The 19,017-nt window shown below is 39.2% G+C and overlaps 1 protein-coding gene across 1 annotated transcript in view; it reads right to left on the bottom strand.

Annotated features, from left to right (window-relative positions):
• Nucleotides 1-19,017, bottom strand: part of CABCOCO1 (ciliary associated calcium binding coiled-coil 1) — a 163,787-nt gene that overhangs the window by 99,875 nt on the left and 44,895 nt on the right. Inside the window, exon 4 of the mRNA XM_068982923.1 lies at nucleotides 1,529-1,667. Coding sequence (XP_068839024.1) covers nucleotides 1,529-1,667 — 139 coding nt within the window. The remainder of the gene's footprint in view (nucleotides 1-1,528; nucleotides 1,668-19,017) is intronic.

The raw sequence follows: 19,017 nt of genomic DNA on the forward strand, positions 1-19,017 counted from the left end.
CCAAAGTAAAACTCTTGGGCTGAGAGTTCAGCTGAAAAATGTGCAAGAGAGACTTAGAAGGCTCAAACAGAGAGAGAAAGGAAAGAAGAATGGTTTAAACTCCCCTGCCTAGTGATTTCCAAACTCTGATGGGCAGAAGGATCTTGGGGAACAGGTTTTTCTTTTCCTTTTCTTTCCTTCTCCTATTCCTGTTTGCTTTCCAGTTGTGGGTTTCCATTCCCTTCCCTCTCCCCACACAGGATCTCCCTTTAATCTGGTTGATAGGAGGACTACTGTGGCTCTCAGTGCGACATACATTAGGAGGTTATGTTGTTACATTAAGAAATCATATTATTATATATCAAATGTTATTACATAAAAATACATCATACACCATTATTAATGCATGCCAGAAACCAGTATATAAACCTTATCATATTAAGCACATTAATTAAAAAAACAAACTTCCAGACTACAACCAGGATCCTTGCCAAGCAAATTACGAGCATGTCTAGACTATCATGCAGCACCAGTTGTTTTAGAATTTTTAAACTTAAAGTTGAAAAGTACGGCAGTATATAGTAATGGAGGAACAAAGATATTCTGCAGAAACTTTTAGTTAGGCAAAAAAAAGATTTTTTTTCCAATTCTTGTTTAAATATTTGCTAACTTTAAAAATATCCCTTGAGAGAGACGCATGACTCTCACGTAGATCTTGTGACAGAGCATATAAAAAGACAGATTTCTTAGTTCAACAATGAAGAATCACTGTAATAAAAATACTTTTCCTCCAATCCCCATCATTTTCAAAGCAAAGAGAAAGACTTAATGAGTTTAATTGGTCAATACTACAAAATATTTCAGGGCACATAATAAATCTGAGGAAATACAGACATAAATGTCTTCAATTTCTAATACAAACCATTTAAATAAATGTTTAAATGGAAATAAATTTTACTCTGTAAAATGTAAAATTTTAATGTCAAGATCAACTACCTAAAGAATTCATTGTGATGAAATCTGAATAATCTGAAAAAATCACTTTATTAATAAGAACAGTAGTACTTAGTGATTCAGAGAAAAAATTCTTAGACAAGAATTACATATCTCAATGATATTATACTTATCAAACACAAAGATTTTTTAAAGTTGCAAGGTTAACCAAAATGTTCAATGTCCTAGATCTACTGGATGGATGATTTGAGTATTATCTAATTATTGGTTGGGTTAATTACTGTATCGCTTCCCTGATAGTTCAGTTGGTAAAGAATTTGCCTGCAACGCAGGAGACCTGGGTTCGATCCACAAAGATTCCCTGGAGAAGGGAAAGGCTACCCACTCCAGTATTCTGGCCTGGAGAATTCCATGGACTGTGTAGTCCATGGGGTTGCAGAGAGTCAGAAACGAAGAGTGACTTTCACTTCACTTCACTTAATTACTGTATAAATTTTGTAATGTATAACTTAGTTTAAAATTCAGTTTCTATTTAATAGACCTTTTCTATAAAACCTGAAATAAAAAACCAAATGCTACGGAATAAAGTCCCTACCTGATTTTCAAGTAATCAACAATAGCATTGGCTTGTTTCACATCAAAGATATTCCATTTTTCATTTTTGTGTGATGGTCCTATTTCAGCCATGACTTCTCCAAGCCATTTTATGCTGTCTTCTAAGGACATATGCAGTGCTGAAAAAAAAAAATGCAGACAAGTCTTAAGCATTATTTTATGGATGCTTTGGCAACAAAATAACCAAGATGTCCTTAATGTGTAAAAATTGCAGTACTTGTGAGGACAAATGTAATACTACTGTTGTTTATGCTAATAATTACATTTTATGTAAAAGAACAGCAGGTGACAAACCGAACAATAGTAAATTACCATAAACACCATACAAATGTCTAAAGAGTTTGTTTCCATTTAAAGATGGGAAAAAAAACCTCAAAAAATTACTTTAGACTGGAAAATAAAATCTTTTTATGATTTTAGATTAAGAGTATAGATGGAAATGACCCAAAGGTTGGTTAGATCAGCTGGTAAGGAAAGCCTACGTGGTAGACAGCAAAACCGAACACAGAGCTGAAAATGTAAATGAACAGAGTTGACTAATACTCAGTTTTAGCTGATAGTTACCATGTGGGAATTTGGGCCTGAAGAGTTTCAACAGACGCCAGGAATATGGATTTTTATGTAAAACATCAAGACTTTTCATTTTTCTTTTCCAAGCTGCAGACATATATATGCTGTTTCTCAAATGTATGCCTGATGGTGGTGGTGAGAGCCAGATGACAGTGCAAAAAGAGTGACACTGGCACCACTTTGCCACCATTACACCAAACAAGTCAATTATTTCACTATTAAAAGCAAACAAACAACAAAGTAAAACTATTTCCTAAGGCATCCAGTTGAAAAAGAAGTAGGTAAGTGTCAAAAGCCTGAGAGTTAAACTTTTACAATGTGTATATTATAAATATTAACTTTCATCTTTTCATATTTTCACTTGTGGCAGGCAAATACAAAATACACATACACAGACAGTCATGGCTCCCTGTGTGCTGAGGATGAATCCAGGTAACTGGAGTGTCTCAGTTGTCCTTTGCTGATAAGTGAAGGGTGTATGGACATGACACCAAAGAGCATGAAGCTGGAGATTTGAAAGGCTCTAGCAGAAAGGAGGTTGGATTGATTGCTTGGGGAAGGCACTTGTCAGCTGGGGGCCTAGATGAGGGACTAGGAGAGAACTGTGCTGAACAATGTGAACCTCATCCTCCCAAGCCCAACCAAACCATTAATAAAGTTTCCACGTCTTGTTAATGGGGTGTATGGATTTTTCAGGGGGTAGAAGGGGAGAGTGCTGGGAAGTTATGAGAATATAGGCTGATTGTTGGACCCATTTATTTCTGGGTTACACAGCTACTTTTCCTGGGATGTAAGTGCTAGGTCCCAAAATTACTAATAAAATGACAGGAATTTAAAAATTTGGGAGACACTATAAATACCAACTTGTAATTTGTTTAGTCTAGATTCTATGTGTAGGAATTAGAAAAGAAGCATAAAACTATATAACAATTAAAATCTAGTTTAATAAATGACAATTAGTCTAATTCTCATAGTCTCCTTATAGATACTGTTTTATATCTGTCAGAGGTATAGAATTATTGCTAGATAACTAGGTTTTCCTATATCATTTTAAGTAAAGCTCAATTATTATTGAATTATTTCTTTTTTCATGACAAACTTCTTTTGAAAATAGAGCAATTTCAGAAATGAAAAATCTGTTGGATAAAAGTACCTAAGAAATGAATGGATTAAAATCTGAATCATTAATAAAATGATATTAATTAGAGATGCAGAGAAAAAATTTAGATTGTAATTCTAGATATAATTATACTTATCAAGCACAAAAATAAATTCAAACAGCTATTTCCTTATGTTAAAATATAAATGACTCTTTAAAACTATTTTTTATGTCTAATGTCTTTCAATAGGAAATGGCTTTAAAAATATGAAAGTTACTTATCTAACTGAAATGTTTGCTTTCAAAAATCACTTTTAGTGATGTGATTAAAATATAAGATTAAACCAATTAAATAGTAAAAGCTGTTAGAAATAAAATTTATCCTTGAAAATTTAGGGTAATCAAAAAACAAAATATAATTAGTTGGAAGATTTAGATTGGTAATTCATAACTGCCATTTACTAGTGAGGTGATCTGAGTTTCATTTGCTTATCTGTAAATGAGAATAATACCAATTTTCAAACTAATAGTGCTGCTGTGAAGATCGAGTAAGGAATGCATAGGAAACTCTTGGTAAACTGAAAAGATACATATATATTATATGTCTATTCCAACCCAAAGAAAGGCAATGCCAAAGAATGCTTGAACTACTGAACAATTTCACTGATCTCACACGCTAGTAAAGTAATGCTCAAAATTCTCCAAGCCAGGCTTCAGCAATATGTGAACCATGAACTTCCAGATGTTCAAGCTGGTTTTAGAAAAGGCAGAGGAACCAGAGATCAAATTGCCAACATCTGCTAGATCACTGGAAAAGCAAGAGAGTTCCAGAAAAACATCTATTTCTGCTTTATCGACTATGCCAAAGCCTTTGACTGTGTGGATCACAATAAACTGTGGAAAATTCTGAAAGAGATGGGAATAGCAGACCATCTAACCTGTCTCTTGAGAAACCTGTATGCAGGTCAGGAAGCAACAGTTAGAACTGGACATAGAACAACAGACTGGTTCCAAATAGGAAAAGGAGTACATCAAGGCTGTATATTGTCACCCTGCTTATTTAACTTATATGTGGAGTACATCAGGAGAAACCCTGGCCTGGAAGAAGCACAAGCTGGAATCAGGATTGCCAGGAGAAATATTAATAACCTCAGATATGCAGGTGACACCACCCTTATGGCAGAAAGTGAAGAGGAACTAAAAAGCCTCTTGATGAAAGTGAAGGGGGAGAGTGAAAAAGTTGGCTTAAAGCTCAACATTCAGAAAATGAAGATGATGGCATCTGGTCCCATCATTTCATGGGAAATAGATGGGGAAACAGTGGAAACAGTGGCTGACTTTACTTTTTTGGGCTCCAAAATCACTGCAGATGGTGATTGCAGCCATGAAATTAAAAGACACTTACTCCTTGGGAGGAAAGTTATGACCAACCTAGATAGCATACTGAAAAGCAGAGACATTACTTTGCCAACAAGGGTCCGTCTTGTTAAGGGTATGGTTTTTCCAGTGGTCATGTATGGACGGTGAAGAAAGCTGAGCACTGAAGAATTGATGCTTTTGAACTGCGGTCTTGGAGAAGACTCTTGAGAGTCCCTTAGACTAAAAGAAGACCCAATCAATCCATCCTAAAGGAGTTCAGTCCTGGGTGTTCATTGGAAGGACTGATACTGAAGCTGAAACTCCAGTACTTTGGCCACCTCATGCGAAGAGTTGACTCATTGGAAAAGACCCTGATGCTGGGAGGGATTGGGGGCAGGAGGAGAAGGGGACGACAGAGGAGAGATGGCTGGATGGCATCACTGACTCGATGGACATGGGTTTGGGTAGACTCCGGGAGTTGGTGATGGACAGGGAGGCTTGGCGTGCTGTGATTCATGGGGTTGCGAAGATTCGGACATGACTAAGCAACTGAACTGAACTGAACTGAACTGATAGCACTTTCTAGAATTCAATCCAAAACCAGGCACGTTTGAGATAGGAGGATGGGCTCTCACTTGCTGGAGTTCAGATGTGTCATCTCTGAATCTTATTTATTTTTATAATTTTTAAAATAAGGAGAATAATAAGATTGTGCATGAATTAAGTGCCAGTATTTGGAAAGCAAATGGCACCATAAGTGACCAAGTTAAATCTATGAAATATTTACTATTATTATTCCTATTTGGAAGAAAAACAATTCAACTTCATAGAACTAGGAAGTGTTCTATGAATATTTAATAAATTTATGTTATATAGAGGAGAATTAATCTTGGCCCATTGACCTTGACAGAGGCCAAATATCCATACTATCTAACTGTCTACATCCCATGCTTGGTCAGGTCCTGGAAAAATTGGACCTCAATATGTATATTATTGGAAAAGGATATGGCAACCCACTCCAGTACTCTTGCCTAGAAAATTCCACAGATGGAGGAGTCTGGTGGGCTACAGTCCATGGGGTCACAAAGAGTCAGACACGACTGAGCGACTTCACGAAAGATAATTGTACAAATCTTATGTTCCATAATCCTTTATTTTGATCTACTTTGACTCCAGGTGGGTTGTCTGCAGAATGTCTCATAGATAATGCAGCAGAATCTGAGACAAGGGACAGATTAAAGTGAGTCAGTATAAAATGCAGTTTTCACACTAGAATTTTATTAGCAACCATTGACCATGCTACAGTTCAGAGCACAGATTCAGTGCTTTTTCTATGACGATGTTGCAGAATGGGATGGGAGTGCTCACTATGCACTCAGGACTCTACCACCTTTTAGTTTAAATATAAACATACTTTACCTATTTCTCTGGCACACCTGGCTAAGATTACATTCTCTCCTGATGGTAGTTAGAACCTTTTCAGGTTGAAAGGTTTGAGGGGATTTTCTTTTTCTATCAGAATGAAAAAGCTAGATCCCTTGCTTTTCTTCTGGTTAGCCTTTACACATGTACTTTCACTCTCTCATAGTTTATGAGTACTTGGATGGATCCTGTTCAAGTTTTAAAAATTCATTTTTGGACTGACATCAACAATATAAAGTTTCACATAAAAGAAATACTTGTGATGCAGTTGTAAGTTATGGAAAAAGTTTAAAATGGAAATCTCTTGTCAAATTTGGAATGTGACATTCATGAAATTTTTCTACTTTCCTTTACTGTTTCTAGTTTATAAATTCTTAGTTCACAGGCTGCAAAGCTTAAGACTATTCATGTCATATACTTCTTTTTACAATTAAATTGATTAAGTGGTACATTCACATGGTTCAAAAAATATATGTCAAGGTGTACTGTAAGAAGACTTACTCCAATCCTGTTGTCCAAATGTCTAGTTCCTACACCCTTTGCACCTAAAATTTTGATTATTAGTTTTTTCTACGTCATTTCAGCACTTCTTTGTATATATAGTAAATAAAAACATATACTTATTCTTGTCTCTTTTTTTAAACAAAAGAATACAACTCTGCACCTCGCTTGACTCAGTAACAACATATGATATCTAGAAAGCTTCCTCATTCTTTCCATTTTTACAGCTACATGGTATTATGATTTAGAGATAGGGTAATCCCTACAGATAAATTTGTATTTTCAGAGTAGTTTTAGATTTACAGGAAAGTTGCAAGAATATCACAGAGTTCCCATATAGCTTATACACAGTTTCCCCCATTGTTAATATTGCTATGGTGCATTTGGCACAACAAATGAGCAAATATTGATATATTATTATTCAAGTTCACTCTTTGGATTTCTTTAGTTTTTATTCAAGTCTTTTTTTTTTTTTTTTCTGTTCCAGGATTCCCTCCAGACACATTACATTTACTCATCTCATCTTCTGAGATTGCACAATTTCTCAGAGGTTCCTTGCTATTAAAGGCTTGCACAGTTTCAAGAAGTACTGATCAGGTATTTTGTAGTGTGTACTTAAATTTGGTATAAATTTGATACTTCTGTCATGATCAGATAAGGAATAAAGGTTTTGGAGAGGAAGACTACAGAGCCATTTTCTTCACACTATATCAAGTGGTAAAGAATCTGTCTACAAATGCAGATGTAGGAAACGCGGGTTTGATCCCTGGGTCAGGTAGATTTCTAGGAAGAGGAAATGGCAACCCACTCCAGTATTCTTGGCTGGAGAATCCCATGGACAGGGGAGCAAGGTGAGCTACCATCCATGGGGTTGCAAGGAATTGGACATGACTGAGTGACTGGGCATGCACACACCTTACTATGCATGTTTTGCCGCCCACATCACATTACTATTTAACATGGCTCATCACTAATAACATTAGTATTTGGACCTGCGGAGGTTGTATCTGTCAGGCTTCCCTATATAAAGTTACTATTTTCCCTCCTTTCCATACTGTCCTCTTTGAAATGAGCTGTGCAGAACATTCTTAAGAAATGGGAAAAGGCGTTCAACTTCTTGAGGATGCAGTGATGTGCTTAGTTGTTCAGTCCTTTCTGTGACTTTGCGACCTCATGGACTGTAACCCGCCAGAGTCCTCTGTCCATGGGGATTTTCCAGGCAAGAATACTGGAGTCGGTGGCCATGCCTTCCTCCAGAGGAGGTATCTATAAAAATTACTGGGACTTCCACATGGGAGATTTGTCTATTTTGCCCCAGTTAATTATTTGCTGTTGTTCAGTCACGAAGTCATGCTCAACTCTTTGCAACCCCATGAATTGCAGTACAACAGGCTTCTCTGTCCTCATTATCTTCTGGAGTTCAAACTCACGTCCATGGAGAAAGTGATGGCATCCAACCATCTCATCCTCTGTCATCCCCTTCTTTTCTTGCCCTCAATCTTTCCCAGCATCAGGGATTTACCAATGAGTCAGCTTTTCCCATCAGGTGGACAAACTATTGGAGCTTCAGCATCACTCCTTCCAATGAATATTCACGACTGATTTCCTTTAGGATTGACTGGTTTGAACTCCTTGTTCTCCAAGGACTCTCAAGAGTCTTCTCCAGCACCAATTTTTCGGCACTCAGCCTTCTTTATACCCTTTAATATCCATACACAACTACTGGAAAAACCATAGCTTTAACTATACGGACTTTGTTGGCAAAGTGATGTCTCTGCTTTTTAATATACTGTCCAGGTTTGTCATAGCTATTCTTCCAAGGAGCAAGCATCTTTTAATTTCATGGCTGCAGTCACCATCCGCAGTGATTTTGGAGGCCAAGAAAACGAAATCTGACACTGTTTCTACATTTTCCCCATCTATTTGCCATGAAGCAATGGACAGGATGTCATGATCTTCACTTTTTGAATGCTGAGTTTTAAGCCAGGTTTTCACTCTCCTCTTTCATCTTCATTAAGAGGTTCTTTAGCTGCTCTTTACTTTCTGCCATTAAAAGTGGTATCATCTGCATATCTGAGATTGTTGATATCTCTCCCTGCAATCTTGATTCCACCTTGGGATTCATCCATCCTGGCATTCCACATGATGTACTCTGCATTTCAGTTCAGTTCAGTCACTCAGTCGTGTCTGACTCTTTGTGACCAAATGGACTGCAGCACACCAGGCTTCCCTATCCTTCACCAACTCCCAGAGTTTACTCAAACTAATGTCCATCAAGTCAGTGATGCAATCCAACTATCTCATCCTGTCATCCTCTTCTCTTTCCACCTTCAATCTTTCCCAGTATCAGGGTCTTTTCCAAAGAGTTAGTTCTTCACATCAGGTGACCAAAGTATTGTAGTTTCAGCTATAGTATGAGCCTTTACAATGAATATTCTGGACTGATTTCCTTTAGGATTGACTGGTTGGATTTCCTTGCTGTCCAAGGGACTCTCAAGAGCCTTTTCCAATACCACAGTTCAAAAGAATCAATTCTTTGGCACTCAGCTTTCTTTACAGTCCAACTCTCACATCCATACATGACTACTAGAAAAACCATAGCTTTGACTAGATGGACTTTTGTTGGCAAAGTAATGTCTCTGCCTTTTAATATGTTGTCTAGGTTGGTCATAACTTTTCTTCCAAGGAGTAAGTGTCTTCTAATTTCATGGCTGCAATCACCATCTGCAGTGACTTTAGAGCTCCCCAAAATAAAGTCTCTCACTGTTTCCCCATCTATTTCCCATGAAGTGATGGGACCAGATGCCATGATCTTCATTTTCTGAATGTTGAGCTTCAAGCCAACTTTTTCACTCTCATCAAGAGGCTCTTTAGTTCTTTGGTTTCTGCCATAAGAGATGGGAACACCAGACCACCTGACTGCCTCTTGAGAAACCTGTATGTCAGGAAGCAACAGTTAGAACTGGACATGGAAAAAAAGACTGGATCCAAATAGGAAAAGGAGTATGTCAAGGCTGTATATTGTCACTCTGCTATTTAACTTATATGCAGAGTACATCATGAGAAACGCTGGGCTGGATGAAGCACAAGCTGGAATCAAGATTGCCGGGAGAAATATCAATAACCTCAGATATGCAGATGACACCACCCTTACGGCAGAAAGTGAAGAGGAACTCAAAAGCCTCTTGATGAAAGTGAAAGAGGAGAGTGAAAAAGTTGGCTTAAACCTCAACGTTCAGAAAACGAAGATCATGGCATCTGGTCCCATCACTTCATGGGAAATAGACGGGGAAACAGCGGAAACAGTGTCAGACTTTATTTTTGGGGCTCCAAAATTACTGCAGATGTTGATTGCAGCCATGAAATTAAAAGATGCTTACTCCTTGGAAGGAAAGTTATGACCAACCTAGACAGCATATTCAAAAGCAGAGACATTACTTCGCCAGCAAAGGTCCGTCTAGTCAAGGCTATGGTTTTTCCAGTTGTCATGTATGGATGTGAGAGTTGGATTGTGAAGAAAGCTGAGCGCCAAAGAACTGATGCTTTTGAACTGTAGAGAAGACTCTTGAGAGTCCCTTGGACTGCAAGGAGATCCAACCAGTCCATTCTAAAAGAGATCAGCCCTGGGTGTACTCTGGAAGGACTGATGCTAAAGCTGAAACTCCAATACTTAGGCCACCTCATGCAGAGTTGACTCACTGGAAAAGACTCTGATGCTGGGAGGGACTGGGGCAGGAGGAGAAGGGGACAACAGAGGATGAGATGGCTGGATGGCATCACTGACTCGATGGACATGAGTTTGAGTGAACTCCAGAAGTTGGTGATGGACAGGGAGGCCTGGTGTGCCACAAAGAGTTGGACACACCTGAGCGACTGAACTGAACTGAACAGGATGGTGTCATCTACATATCTGAGGTTATTGATATTTCTCCTGTCAATCTTGATTCCAGCTTGTGCTTCATCCAGCCCAGCATTTTGCATGTTGTACTCTGCATATAAGTTAAATAAGCAGGGTGCCAGTATACAGCCTTGACGTACTCCTTTCCCAATTTGGATCCAGTCTGTTGTTCTATGTCCAGTTCTAACTGTTGCTTCTTGACCTTCATACAGATTTCTCAGGAGGCAGGTCAGGTGTTCTGGTATTCCCATCTCTTTAAGAATTTTCCATAGTTTGTTGTGATCCACACAATCAAAATCTTCAGTGTAGTCAATAAAGTAGAAATAGATGTTTTTCTGGAACTCTCTTGCTTTTTCAATGATCTAGCAGATGTTGGCAATTTGATCTCTGGTTCCTCTGCCTTTTCTAAATCCAGCTTGTACATCTGGAAGTTCTTGGTTCAGGTACTGTTGAACCTAGTGATAAGGATCTTGAGCATAATCTTGCTGGCACATGACATGAGTACAATTGTATTATAATTTGAACATTCTTTGGCATTGCCTTTCTTTGGGATTGGAATGAAAACTGACCTTTTCCAGTCCTGTGGCCACTGCTTTTTCTAAGTTTACTGGCATACTGAGTATAGCACATTAACAGCATCATCTTTTAGGATTTCAAATAGATCAGCTGGAACTCCATCACCTCCATTAACTTTGTTTGTAGTAATGCTTCCTAAGACCCACTTGACTTCACACTACAGAATGTCTAGCTCTGGTGAGTGATTACACCATCATGGTTGTCTGGGTCACTAAGAGCTTTTTTGTAGAGTTCTGCTGTGTATTCTTGCCACCTTTTCTTAATCCTTTCTGCTTCTGCTAGGTCCTTGCCATTTTTGTCCTTTATTGTGCCTATCTTTGCATGAAAGATTCCCTTGGTATCTCCAATTTTCTTAAAGAGATCTCTAGTCTTTCCCATTCTGCTTTTTTCCTCTATTTCTTTGCATTGTTGACTTAAGAAGGCTTTCTTATCTCTCCTTGCTGTTCTCTGGAACTCTGCATTCAATTTGGAATATCTTTCCCTTTCTCCTTTGCCTTTTGCTTCTCTTCTTTTCTCAGCTATTTGTAACGACTCCTCAGACAACCACTTTGCCTTATTGCATTTCTTTTGGTTTAGCATTGCATTGTTTTTGGTCAGCACCTCCGGTACAATGTTATGAACCTCTGTTCATAGTTCTTCAGTGACTCTCTATCAGATGTAGTCCTTTGTTTCTATTCGTCACTTCCACTGTATAATCATAAGGGATTCATTTAGGTCCTACCCGAATGGCCTAGTGGTTTTCCCTATTTTCTTCAATTTAAGCCTAAATTTTGCAATAAGGAGCTGATAATCTAGACACAGTCAGCTCCAGATTTTGTTTTTGCTGACTGTATAGAGGTTTTCTGTCTTAGGATGCATAGAATGTAATCAATCTGATTTCAGTACTTTCCATCTGGTGATGTCCATGTGTAGAGTTGTATCTTGTGTTGCTGGAAGAGAGTATTTGCTGTGAACAGTATGTTCTCTTGGCAAAACTGTTAGCCTTTGCCCTGATTCATTTTGTACTCCAAGGCCAAACTTGCCCGTTATTCCAGGTAACTCCTGATTTCCTACTTTTGTATTCCAGTCCCCTGTGATGAAAAGGACATCTTTTGTGTGTGTTAGATCTAGGAGGTCTTGTAGGTCTTCGTAAATATCAGTTCAACTTTAGCTTCTTCAGCATTACTGGTTGCAGCACAGATTTGGATTACTGTGTTGTTGAATGGTTTGCCTTGGAAACGAACTGAGATCATCCTGTCATTTTTGAGACTGCACCCAACTACTGCATTTTAAACTCTTTTGTTAACTATGAGGCCTATTCCATCCTTTCTAAGGAATTCTTGCCCACAGTAGTAGATATAATGGTCATCTGAATTAAATTTGCCCATCCCATCTATTTTCATTCACTAATTCCTAAAATGTCCATGTTCACTCTTGCCATCTCCTGTTTGACCACATCCAATTTACCTTGATTCATGGATTTAACATTCCAGGTTACTATGCAATATTTTTCTTTACAGCACTGGATTTCACTTTTACCCCTAGATACAAACGCTACTGGGCATCCTTTTGGCTATGTCCCAGCCTCTTCATTCTTTCTGTAGCTATTTCTCTGCTCTTCGCCAGTAGTATACTGGACACCTACCAACCTGGGAGGTTCATCTTTCAGTGTTATATGTTTTTGCCTTTTCATACTGCTCATGGGGTTCTCAAGGCAAGAATACTCAAGTGGTCTGTCATTCCCTTCTCCAGTGGACCATGTTTTGTCAGGCCCTAACTAGCAGGGACATGCCCTTCAGCTGCTCAAGGTAGCTGGATTACATGCATGGTGCCCTGGCTATCCTGCTGTCCCACTGTTAGTCCTCCTTGAGCGTTTAAACCGTCACTGGCCATCCAGTGTCAGTCAATGTGCAGTCAGGGGATCGAGGCAAAGGCGACACTGGAATGGCTGGTAAGTGGGTCAGAGGAAGGCTGGAGCCAATGTTGAAGGATTCCCAGGAGCAGAGGGCAGCCCAGCTTCATGGCTGCCACTGGCCACTTGGAGTCAACCTGCTGCCAAGCAGCCACTGTCCACCATGGAGCTAATGCACCGCCCAGGAGCCGCTGTCCACCAGTGGAGCTGATGTGCCACCCAGGAGCTGCTGTCTGCTGTGGAGCCACTGTCTACTCTGGAGCCAATCAGCCGCCTTGGAGTGAACAGTACCCACGCCTCTCCACTGCTGGTGGTCATCCTGGGGCCAATCTGTTACTACCCTACTCCCGTCTCCGTCTCTGGGGTGATCTTTGTGAAGCCACTTCCCAGGCCACCAACACCACTTCAGGTTGCCAAAGCCATGTTATCCCATGGCCATTTGCAGGTAGTTAATTATTTATTCAAGCATTAATTCATTTATTCAAATTATTTATTCAATCATTAATTTTCATCAGCATGGATTCATGGAGGTTAATTTCATATTTGGATTATAATTCAATACTATGCCATCTTGTTCAATTTGATCTGTGGATACTGGGAGCTCTTTCAGTTGGCTTCTCTATTCTTTTGGCATACTCCCATCATTCTTATTTTTAAGTACTTTTTTCTGGCCACTACAAGATGCCCCATGCTCACCTTTTATGCTCCCTGCTCTAGGTCTACAATCAGCCATTTTTCTAAGGAGCCCTGGTTCCTTTCATCTGAGAATGAAATTATAAACCAAGGCCTGAGTCCTGAGCAGTGCTATGCTCACTGCTATTGGATATCATTGCTTTTTGGCCCTCTTTGTGAATAGAGCTGAGAAGTTTATGAATATATGTTTACAGTGAACTCTGTAACTATTCATCTGTATATTTCTTACGTTAAGAGTTCACACTGATATTTTCAGTTGATGTTTCTAATTTTTTGCTGTTTCAAATATTACTGCAACTAATGACTCTACATATATGTCAGGTTACATGTGTGCCAGTGAATATGCAGGATAAGTTCCCAAAAGTTGAATTGCTGAGAAGAGACAATACATTTGTCAAAGAGATAATAAATCTGTAAATCTGATAGACAGCTGCTAACCTACATTCCACAATGGGGCTTTTATTTCCATCAGCAACACAAGAGAGTACTTGTTTTCTTACAGCTTTGACAGTTGAAAATGCTACCAAAGTTTTACAGTTTTGTCAATTTGATATATGACAAATATTTTAATTAACATTTTTCTTATCTTTAAGATTGAGCTTTTCATTTATTTAAGAATCATTTGTATTTATTTAGTCATAGCCTTGGTATACTCTTCTATTGCGCTATTGGTCTTTTTCTTCTTGCTTTTGTATGCTCTTTTTTATATTATAGAATTTGTTTGTTGGTGTCTGAGATGCAATGTTTTCCCCAGGTTCTAATTTTTATTTTTATTTTGGTATTTTTCTACTGCAGACTTTTGACTTTAATAAATGAAATTTATATCAAATATGTATCAAATTTTATCTTTATGGCTTCAGAATTTTGAAGTATAAAGATCTTCCCCATCCAAGATTGTAAATAAATTAAACCATGTTTTTCTCTAATATTTTTAAGGCTTAACTTAAAATTAAGCATTAGACCCATTTGGAATATATTCTGGTTTATATCAACAGACACAGGTTTGAATCAATTTCATTTTACTTTTTTCTTGATGGATACCCAGTTGTCCCAGTATTATTTATTGAATAATTTATCTTTTCATCACAGATTTGAAATGCCATTTTACTGAATTCTAATGATTAGTTAAACTGCTGTTCCTTTGGTCTGTCTGTCAAGTGATTCACCATTGTGTTCAAATACTTGAGGTTTTCTGTTAATAAACTACAGAATTACTACTACTAGTACTACCTACTACTAAGATATGCTATAGCTTATTACATTTTCTGAAGACAGCTTTTCTGGCAATTCGTCTTATTTTCCATATTTTGTTAGAATCATCTTAGACACCCCTAGACAAAAATATTAACAAAATACTGTTGGCATTTTTATTGGAATATTAATGCTATAGATTAACTTGATAAGACTTCACATCTTTATGATGTTGAGTCTTTCAAAGAATGTTGTAAGTTTTTCCGAATGTTAAAAACCTCCTGTGTGACTTTAAAAATGCTCTGAAGTTTTCTTCATGTAGGGCCTGCACATTGCTTTTCTAAAGTTTATTCCTGCTTAGTCTTTTATCGTTGTTGTTGTTGTTAGAGCACATATTTTTCTTTCACTAAATCCTTCATACATAAATATTATGTTTTTATACACAAATATTTACGTACAAATATTTTTATACCTAAATATTTTTTAACACTATCATACAGTAAAATTCACTGTTCCTTTCGGTGTACAGTTCTAGAAAGTTAAACGCTTGGATAGCCCATCACTACCATCAGAATACAGAAAAGGTACATCACCTCCAAAAACTCCCTCATGCTGTCTTTTGATGTCCTCTCATCACCTCAACCTCTGGCAAACACTGATTTGTTCTCCACTGCTGTTTGTTTCCGGAGAAGGCAATGGCACCCCACTCCAGTACTCTTGCCTGGAAAATCCCATGGATGGAGGAGCCTGGTAGGCTGCAGTCCATGGGGTCGCTAAGAGTTGGACATGACTGAGTGACTTCACTTTCACTTTTCACTTTCGTGCATTGGAGAAGGAAATGGCAACCCACTCCAGTGTTTTTGCCTGGAGAATCCCAGGGATGGGGGAGCCTGGTGGGCTGCACTCTACGGGGTCGCACAGAGTCAGACACGACTGAAGTGACTTAGCAGCTTAGCAGCTGTTCGTTTCCAAGGCAAACCATTCAATATCATGGTAATCCAAGTCTATGCTCCAACCAGTAACGCTGAAGAAGCTGAAGTTGAACGGTTCTATGAAGACCTACAAGACCTTTTAGAACTAACACTCAAAAAAGATGTTGCCGGGAGCCAGCGCAGGAGATCCCACCCATGACAAGGTCATGCAGGACTCAAGGGACTCCCTGGGCCATCCCACCCAAGACAAGGTCATGTGGAAGAGTCCTGATAAGCAAGGCCTCAGGACTTGACGGACCCCCGGACCTGCTCGAGCATCTACCCCCAAACCAGAATCTGTCTGTCTTACTATTTTATGTCTTTCACCAGCTCTTCTGACATTAGCAGGGGGCTGTACCCCGACCACCCTACTCTGGTATGAGTTAACTTAGGGCTTTAGTTAATAAATCTCCTGGGCATGAAAGGAGTGTTTCCAACTCTGTTAGCATTCTAGCTTACTTGGCAGGTTTATCCAGACTCTTGCAACATTGTTGAGCCTATGCTTGCTGCCAAGTTCTCACATCCCTTATCCATTTTGTTCCTGGGAGTGCATATAGTTAAGATATAGAAATAACAAGCAGTAGCTTTAGCATTAGCAACATTAGACATTGAGTTAATAAGTTCTTTCTTTGCTGTAACCCACTGAATCTTTGCTCCATAAAAATGTAACTCTGTAATTTAAGGGTGACCCAGGCTAAGAATTTAAGAAGAAACTCTTTAAGGGAAGATCATTGTTCTGGCTGACCAACATTTATCAAAAAGAGGTCATGAAATATCAACAAGCCTCCAGAACAGAAGATGATGTACAAAAAATAAGACTCTTATAAGAAGGAACCTGATACTGATAAAAGTTATTACTGATGGAATGTTGACTCTGCATTTTTCACATTGCTGTATGTACAACTCAGGGTATAAGAGCCCCGAGGAAAATAAAGTAAAACGGGCCTCGCTCACTGAAGTTTGGTCACCCCGTGTCATTCTTTCCTTATCTCTATCTCTATCTTTCTTCATTCACCGACGTCGCCAATACTGAGGATATCCCTGGACTCAGCTGAGGCTAAACCCCGACAAGATGTCCTTTTCATTATAGGGAACTGGAATGCAAAAGTAGGAAGTCAAGAAACACCTGGAGTAACAGGCCAATTTGGCCTTGGAATGCGGAATGAAGCAGGGCAAGGACTAATAGAGTTTTGCCAAAAAAATGCACTGGTCATAGCAAACACCCTCTTCCAACAACACAAGAGAAGACTCTACACATGGACATCACCAGATGGTCAACACTGAAATCAGATTGATTAGATTCTATGCAGCCAAAGATGGAGATGCTCTATACAGTCAATAAAAACAAGACCAGGAGCTGACTGTGGCTCAGATGATGAACTCCTTATTACCAAATTCAGACTCAAATTGAAGAAAATAGGGAAAACTGGTAGACCATTCAGGTATGACCTAAATCAAATCCCTTATGGTTATACAGTGGAAGTGAGAAATATATTTAAGGGACTAGACCTGATAGACAGAGTGCCTGATGAACTATGGAATGAGGTTCGTGACACTGTACAGGAGACAGGAATCAAGACCATCCCCATGGAAAAGAAATGCAAAAAAGCAAAGCTGCTGTCTGAGGAGGCCTTACAAATAGCTGTGAAAAGAAGAGAAGTGAAAAGCAAAGGCGAAAAGGAAAGATATAAGCATCTGAATGCAGAGTTCCAAAGAATAGCAAGAAGAGATAAGAAAGCCTTCTTCAGCGATCAATGCAAAGAAATAGAGGAAAACAACAGAATGGGAAAGACTAGAGATTTCTTCAAGAAAATTAGAGATACCAAGGGAACATTTCATGCAAAGATGGGCTGGATCAAGGACAGAAATGGTATGGACCTAACAGAAGCAGAAGATATTAACAAGACGTGGCAAGAATACACAGAACTGTACAAAAAAGATCTTCATGAACCAGATAATCACGATGGTGTGAATACTCATCTAGAGCCAGACATCCTGGAATGTGAAGTGAAGTGGGCCTTAGAAAGCATCACTACGAACAAAGCAAGTGGAGGTGATGGAATTGCAGTTGAGCTATTTCAAATCCTGGAAGATGATGCTGTGAAAGTGCTGCACTCAATATGCCAGCAAATTTGGAAAACTCAGAAGTGGCCATGGGACTGGAAAAGGTCAGTTTTCATTCCAATCCCAAAGAAAGGCAATGCCAAAGAATGCTCAAATTACCACACAATTGCACTCATCTCACATGCTATTAAAGTAATGCTCAAAATTCTCCAAGCCAGGCTTCAGCAATATGTGAATGGTGAACTTCCTGATGTTCAAGCTGGTATTAAAAAAGGCAGAGGAACCAGAGATCAAATTGCCAACATCTGCCGGATCATGGAAAAAGCAAGAGAGTTCCAGAAAAACATCTATTTCGGCTTTACTGACTATGCCAAAGCCTTTGATTGTGTGGATTACAACGTTCAGTTCAGTTCAGTTCAGTCACTCAGTCGTGTCCGACTCTTTGCCCCCCCATGAACTGCAGCACTCCAGGCCTCCCTGTCCATCACCAAATCCTGGAGTTCACTCAGACTCACGTCCATTGAGTCAGTGATGCCATCCAGCCATCTCATCCTCGGTCGCCCCCTTCTCTTCCTGCCCCCAATCTCTCACAGCATCAGAGTCTTTTCCAATGAGTCAACCCTTCGCATGAGGTGGCCAAAGTACTGGAGTTTCAGCTTTAGCATCATTCCTTCCAAAGAAATCCCAGGGCTGATCTCCTTCAGAATGGACTGGCTGGATCTCCTTGCAGTCCAAGGGACCCTCAAGAGTCTTCTCCAACTCCACAGTTCAAAAGCATCAATTCTTCGGCACTCAGCCTTCTTCACAGTCCAACTCTCACATCCATACATGAACACTGGAAAAACCATAGCCTTGACTAGACGGACCTCAGTCGGCAAAGTAATGTCTCTGTTTTTGAATATGCTATCTAGGTTGGTCATAACTTTTCTTCCAAGGAGTAAACGTCTTTTAATTTCATGGCTGCGCTCATCATCTGCAGTGATTTTGGAGCCCCAAAAAATAAAGTCTGACACTGTTTCCATTGTTTCTCCATCTATTTCCCATGGAGTGATGGGACCGGATACCAATAAACTGGAAAATTCTGAGAGAGATGGGAATACCAGACCACCTAACCTGCCTCTTGAGAAATCTGTATGCAGGTCAGGAAGCAACAGTTAGAACTGGACATGGAACGACAGACTGGTTCCAAATAGGAAAAGGAGTACATCAAGGCTGCATATTGTCACCCTGCTTA

The sequence above is a fragment of the Capricornis sumatraensis genome, chromosome 10, assembly GCF_032405125.1.
Source record: "Capricornis sumatraensis isolate serow.1 chromosome 10, serow.2, whole genome shotgun sequence".
In the NCBI taxonomy this organism is placed as follows: domain Eukaryota; kingdom Metazoa; phylum Chordata; class Mammalia; order Artiodactyla; family Bovidae; genus Capricornis; species Capricornis sumatraensis.